The sequence below is a fragment of the Natrix helvetica genome (genome assembly GCF_964273705.1).
Source record: "Natrix helvetica genome assembly, chromosome: 2".
Lineage (NCBI taxonomy): Eukaryota > Metazoa > Chordata > Lepidosauria > Squamata > Natricidae > Natrix > Natrix helvetica.
In genome coordinates this window covers 242396181-242403490 of record NC_138552.1, presented here as the reverse complement: position 1 = coordinate 242403490, position 7310 = coordinate 242396181, and the positions used below count along the sequence as shown (strand labels likewise).

Sequence of the window (7310 nt, the reverse complement as noted above, 5' to 3'; positions counted from 1 at the left end):
ATTTTTTATTGTACATAAATTAGACCTCTCAGTTATGGACACCAATTATTGTTTGCAGATCTATAAATACACAGGAGTTATTTATGTGAAAAATGTTCTAACAAAATATCCATGATTAAGCTGAGTTTGTCGTAATGTTTTTGTGCACATAGAAGCACAGGGGGGAAATTCAGTTCAAGGTGGAGGCCAATTTAAATTTTGACACATTTTCAATCTTTTCCCCCTCCTCTAGGATTTCTTAACGGTGTTGCCATCAATTCCTCTGTTTGGAAAGTTTGGTCAAGCCTATTCCAGAGCTGGGCAATTTGTTTAAGCATTACTTCTCCAACAAATTTTGCAAGAAATTTTAAAAACTAACTCTTTTAAGGCCAAAAATGATGCCTATGCTTACTGTACCACGCAGTCCTGTTGAAGATTTTTATACGGACATCATTAGTATAATCGAGTTGTGGAAGTTTTGAATTGAAAGAAGGTTTCCATAGCAATTGGTCAACGGCTGTCATCATTTCCATGAAGAATATCCGAAAACAACTTCAGGAACGGGTCTCCATCTTCCGTTTCAACAATCAGAACTCCAAATAGTAATGAAATCTAAAATAAATGCTATTTGACAACAATTTGAATAATCAGGAGCATTTTCTTAATCAGATAGTCTTGGCAGTTTTTACAGTTATTTCAAAAATGTAGCCTGTTTCTTCCATTTGAGAATAAATAAACATAACACGAAATAAATGATGTGATGTCATCCATATGAAACTGTTAAAATATTAATAGAGTGCACCCTTCCCTACATTAGTATCTTCATTTCCAGTAATATGCTATGTGGGTATCCTGGAGTCTTAGCTTCAACACATTCAGAAGTAGGTGTTTATCTATTTGTTGGTGAAAGCAAATAGAGTGTAACACTTACTGTCTAAAATTCAAGCCAAATATGGCTTTTCCCAGGATCATGCAGGGCATGGCTACTTGGTCCTGGGAGAAGACATCTCTGCTTTAAAGAGTTATTCACAATTTCTTTGTGAGCACCTCCTACTCTCCAAAGTTGTGCATAACCAAAGGACTCTGTGGGGTAAAGCATATATTACTTCCCAACCCTAACTAGACTTTCTTATAATTGGATCCATTTACTTTTACTATATGTGCCACCTCTGCTATGGGAAATAATCATGTCATTCGTTTGACTTATAAGTTTCACATTCTTTATGTTACTCTTTTTTTCCCCCTTTCTCTTTTATCCCCTGACTTAGTGGATCCTTCTCTTTTGTATCACTGTTACGGAGGGCACTGAAGGATTATAAAACCATTAGCGAATCACTGCAGAATTTTCCTGCTTCGTTGGTCTGCTTCTTAGATATTCATTGTTCACAGAATTTGGTTGATGAGCCCTCAAAAAGTTCTCTGTACATAAAAAGTGGCTCAACGCTACAGTAGGTTTGGCCATATCATTTTACATCCTGTTTCATAATATCTGATGGTACTCAGGTACGAAGAACAGAGAGCTCAGCTCTTGAGCAGGGGCAAAGCATAGATCATTTTCAAAGATGGCAACAATACAAATCAAAGTTGACAGAAATTTTAAAGCATATTTGGATGCCTCTTTGTGTTTGTGAGTAAGGGAGGTTATCAAACTCAAAGTTTTGGAAGTTTTGTATTTATGACCAGCAGCAGGAAATGAATGTCTTTTAATTCTGGTAAGTGAAGAATGGCAACCCAAGGCAAGTTCCTCCTATAAAGATTTAATTTCACCAAATAAATCTGAGTGCTTTTGCTCTGGGAAGGGAGCAGGGGCTGGTCAGAAGGCATTCATAGAAAGGTGTTGATGAATAGGGAGGCCACTGTAATTTTTAGATGCGAGGGCTATCTCTTTGATTGCTGCAGCTTTCTGGTAGTTTATCTCTTCGTGATAATTCACCCTGTGTTGTTACTTACCTTTCTACTACATTTTCCCATCAGTCCAATTAGATCTACCAATACTTTCTCAGATTAATCTTCCTTGGTTCCTTTTAAATATATTTGACCCCATTATAAACATAACCTATGCTAAGAAAACCAGTTGTTTCAGTTGCTGATAGCATTCTGCATGTATTTAATTTTTTTAAAAAAAAAAAAGCATTTCCCATTCTCTACTCCATTCATTCATCTACCACTCAGAGCCTGCTCAATCCACTTTCCTTCCTTCCAAGCCAGCCAATTTTAACAATCTACTCCCTGAGCAAAATATGCTTGTGGATTTTATGAGACTAATTTAAGAAGACCACATCCTGCCCTTTTGGCACTCATTGAATTTGGTAGGAAAGGGTATACTTAAAGCAATAGATGTGAATATTATGTATTTCAGAAGTCCACATTTGTGTCTTCTTCCAGGAATATATTTCGCATTAGGGTTAATATAGTTTTCAGAAATTAAAGGTTGGAATTCTTTTTCCAACTGGTCATTTGGGAGGAGTTAAATCTCAATTGAGGCAATTAAATCTCCAGGTGGGATAATTGCAGAGGACAGTACCTAGTGCTGTTTCCTTGTGATAAGAGAGTAGTGCTAATGTTTCTCTTGGTTGTTTTGTCATTTTCATCTCCTTAGTCTGCTTAGGCTTCTCCTGTCCCACCCCTTCTTTAGATTCTTCCTTAAACAGGTGACTAATTCTGTAACTTATCCCATGTCATAAACATCCCTTTGTTGCCACACTGCAGCTTTAGTGCCATTTTATAAACCATGCAGGTATGCACTCCTCATATTGAAATGTCTGCTGTAGCTCCACACTATTGGTTCATTTTTAATAAAATGGTGTGTATACAAAACAGCCTTTAGCTCTGTAGAAGAAGGATATCTGGTTTTGGTAAGTATATACTATTTAACGAGCTGGTCGATATATTTTTTAAAAGTTGCATCTGTATTTGTTATTCTGGATAAGATTGAACAAAACACACAATTGAAGATGCAGGGCAGATCAATAGAAAGAGCGACAGCAACCAGAAATAGATGTTGGAAAGATGGGTTGAATACTGGGGTAACACGAGGACCCTGGGAAGAGAGGAGAACATAGAAGATGCTGGGAAACAAGAGGTACATTTGAATTGATACCTAATTTAGATAGATGTAACTAATTTAAATAATCTAATTTAGATAGATGTACAGTTTAGAACATGGTTCTTTCTATAGCTGTAATTAGACAATCATTCAATAAGAAATTTGAAAGCTATAAAAGAAAACAAAAGCTTGCTCTGAGTACAGCCTGTATTCCTTTGTCTTTTCACCTTCCAAATAATGTCTATGAAATATCATTCTTTGTCCAGTATATTATTTTCAAAAAGTAAATATCAAATAAAATGCTAAGTCTTATGAGAAAAGATATATTTATTCCTATTTTTAAAAATCAGCTGGAAATTATACTTCAGATGCTTCTTTCCTCAGCAATCAAGGCTCCTGAATATTAGGAGCACACAATCTTATAGAGTAAATGGCAGGGCAGAACTAATTTCAGATTGAGCCAATAAATTAAAGTACAGCATGACTAAACTGCATTTTCAGAAAGACATTTCCTCATGCACTTCTTAACTTGTCTTGTCTGAACAAAACTAAGAACTTACCCTTAAAAGCTAATGTTCTTAACGCAGCAACTGGCCTTATGAGCTAGTTTTCCCAAATATATATATAATTCAGTGAGAGTAGCAAAATAAGCATTTTCCTGTTGGAAAAGAGGAGGAAGAGAACAGGAGATTTGCTGTTATTGGCAGAGTAACTGGAAATTTGTGAATTGGTCTTTCAAGAATTTAATTTTATGCACAATATCAAATTTATGCCAATTATGCGTTGTGTCTACAAGATTATTAGAAAGGCAAAATTTCAATTGAGTTTATTTTGTTGTACATCAACAGTGATGGAAAACCTTGGCCTGCAAGTCCAAGGGTTCTTCTCTGGCCTTGCTAAGGTTCAGTAGATATCCTTCCAGAAATTTAGCTGTTCAACCTTTTATGTGGTGGCTTAGATTTGCCTGGCACTTGCCTCTCTGTGAGGAAAAGTAAGGGCTGAGTGAAAGAATTTCAAAACCAAGAATTTCAAGACCAAGAAATGTTGAATCTTCAGTGTTCCAGTCAGCTGAAGGCCAAGCACAGTTGCGTGAGCCAACATTTCAAGAACAAGAGTTGGCTTCTGGAATGGGGATTAGAACAAGAGTTTAGTGCCTCTAAATTTCTGCTGCAGTAATAATGAGTGATTACAATTACCCTAACATCTGCTGGAAGGCTAACTCTGTTAAAAATGGTTTGCTTTGCTGCCAGTTTCCTCTTTCAGAACATGCAGAACAGAACAAGAGGAGCATATGTCTTGGATTTAACCCTGAGTAACTGAAAACAATTGGTTGATGAAGTTCAAGTGCTCTCTTGAAATGTGTAATTGCAGTAGCAATGGCCTCTGCTTAGTTAGGTGTGCATTTTTAATTTTAGGAGAGCCAAAACCACAACATTAACCCTTCAAAGAAAATTAGAGCAGCATCCTATATCAACAAACTTGAAAAGGGTCATGAGGCTGATGATCCAAAATATGGAAGGTGTAAACATAGATATGAAAAACCAAACAAACTGGAAGCTTTCTGAGGCACTAAATTTAAACACCACTTAAGTAGAAAAAGGAAAGGATATATCATCAACCAGTTTGATAATCCCTGGGTGACTAGCTTTGATTAAATTGAAGTTTATAAAATTGATATATCAGAAGATGATGTAGGTCTGTTATTTAGCAAAAATGGCAATGATTCCCACCACCACCATCACCTATTTCATGTAGTAACGAAATACTACACACAAATGCTAACCTGCAAGATTCTTTCCTTAGGATTCCATCCTCCCACTCTATACCTGAGTTCCAGGAATATCTTTTCTTCAAGTTGAAAACAATCCAGACTGATAATTATACTACCATCATTGTCTGTAGATGCTTCAGCAATCTTATCAGGATAGAGTAACTGAATCAAAAGTCCAGAACTGAATATGCAGCCAAACACCGAGACCAAGAAAATGCCAGGGAGGAGCAGGAAGCCAGGATGAGGACAGGCTTTTGCAAGACTATAATAGAGATATTATTTCATGAGTATCAAGGCCCAGATCCTAGACTCTGAGTTGGAGGAAGGTGCTCCAGTTGAACCTATGACATGTCAGCCTTAGGAAACACCAAGTCAAGAATCACTTGAGGCTGATCAAACACAGGCATCACCTGGACAGCTGGAGCAATCAGATGAGGATGATATAAGGCTGAGCAAGTAGTGAGGAGAGCAGAGTAAAGATGTTCCTTGAGTCTCCTTGCCAAGCAAGGGAGTAAATCTTTTGATTAGTGACAGCTGGCTGCAGCCTAATTTAAGAGGCAGCCCTGACCCTGTTCCTTTGCTGGAAATAACTATCTGATTTCTGACTCTTGGATGACATTTGCATGGAGTCTGCACATGAAATTCTGACCATTGGACTGGCTGACAAACCTGACCTGCTTTTTAGAACTTTGGACTGATTTTGAACTATTTTCTGTGTGTTCCTGTTAAAAGCAAACTAACTCAGGCAAGTGTCTATCAGAGACTCTTTTTTGTATGCTTTGACTGTTATCTATTTGACCTTGAGTAAACTATGAACTATCTTAACAATTGAAATGTATTTGAAACCAAAAAGAGAATGGTGGCACTCAGAATCTCACATGTTTGCACATCATGTACAGTATAAGGAAGAAATGGCAGAACTAGAGATCTTAACTCAGGAAGATAATGTTATATCACTCAAACGTGGAGGGATATTATCATGATTGCCATACATCTCACAAGAAAAGCTTGCTACTTGATATGAGATTTTTACTAGAGATTTTGAAGCAGGGATTAGATAATTGTTAGAGATGTGCTAATGCAGGGGTTCCCAAACACCATGCCACAGACCAAGACTGTCCATGGCCCACCAGGAACTGGGCCATGCAAATGAGCAAACCTTCATCTGGGCATGCATGGCAGCCTGGCAGCAGGTGAAACCATGCCCCCTGCCCCCAGTCCACAGAAAAAACTCTCTCCACGAAACCAGTTCTTGGCTCCCAAAAGATTGGGGGAGGGTGCTCTAATAAATTCTGCACTGAGTGGGCTGTTGGGCTAGGTAGCCTCTATGTACCCCTTCATCTTTAAGATTCTATGGTAAATTACAATGCTTGTTGATTTGACAACCATTTTATTAAGATGAGCAGAAATATAATAGCAGTATCACATAGACTTATATGCTGCTTCATAGTGCTTTTACAGCCCTCTCTAAGCGTTTTACAGGGTGAGCATATTGCCCCCAACAATCTGGGTTTTACCCACCTTGGAAGGATGGAAGTCTGAGTCAACCTTGAGCCGGTGAGATTTGAACTGCCGAACTGCAGCTAGCAGTCAGCTGAAGTAGCCTGCAGCACTGGACTCTAACCACTGTACCACCTCGGCTCTATAATAAATGTTGTTTTCCCTCTCATGGGCAGACAAGGATGGGGAACATGTTCCTATTGAAGTTTACCCCTTCTTACAAATAGGTTAAACAAGGGGTGAAACTTAGCTAGAAAAATGATATTAAATGATGCTAGTTTATAAGCACAACAATTATATTTTTGAGTGCCACAGGAAATTTTGCACTGGACAAATCCCTTAGCTTTTGTTTACCCCATCATCTATACAGTAGTTTAAAAGACTGATAATCGCAAAAATCCTTCCAGAGCTGAACTTGGAGTTGAGCCGTCTCTTTCTGGTTTTAGCCCAATGCTGTGTATCTAACATAAGAATCACTAGCAGATTTATCTACCCATAAGAACAAACTATTGACAATGTCAATTTATATTTTTTTAAAGACATTATAAACCACCAAGCTAATTCTAGTAATACCAGATTTAAAGTGGTATTCTCTGATTAATGGTTTGATTTAAAGGACATAATGTAATCTTTTCTTCCCAAACTATGTTTAATTATTGTAGGGATTTGCATCAGAAAGCAGAAAAACTAAACTATGACTCAGATCATGTTCTGAAGTGATTTAAGAGTTTGCCAGAGTATTGCTCACATTGCAAAAGAATGAGTTTCTCTCCTCTATGACTTATTGGCTGTTTCTAAGTGTTTCTGCCTACATCAATAAATTGTTCACTACTGTAACTGTGTTAATGAATTGAACCTAATTAAACATACAGCATGTTATAATGTTCCTCTGGCAAACATTTGGTTTCTTTAACTAAGACTTCCATTGGGGAAAAGGCCAACCATCAGTGTTATTGGTATTTAAAACTTCCTCTTTTCTGAGGAAAATTCTCAGGAAGAAAGACGACGAGGAAA

At 37.5% G+C, this 7310-nt stretch overlaps 1 protein-coding gene and 1 long non-coding RNA gene across 3 annotated transcripts in view; one reads left to right on the top strand and one right to left on the bottom strand.

The window, feature by feature from the left end:
- SPATA17 (spermatogenesis associated 17) overlaps positions 1-398 on the top strand; it is a 91806-nt gene extending 91408 nt beyond the window's left edge. For both annotated transcript variants that reach the window (XM_081942687.1, XM_081942688.1), the window contains exon 10: positions 233-398. In XM_081942687.1, coding sequence (XP_081798813.1) covers positions 233-313 — 81 coding nt within the window. In that variant the 3' untranslated portion in view covers positions 314-398. The remainder of the gene's footprint in view (positions 1-232) is intronic.
- Positions 1-523, bottom strand: part of LOC309386844 — a 2703-nt gene extending 2180 nt beyond the window's left edge. The window contains exon 1 of the long non-coding RNA XR_014174508.1: positions 392-523. This is a non-coding gene — a long non-coding RNA (uncharacterized lncRNA). The remainder of the gene's footprint in view (positions 1-391) is intronic.
- Positions 524-7310: the final 6787 nt, after the last annotated feature.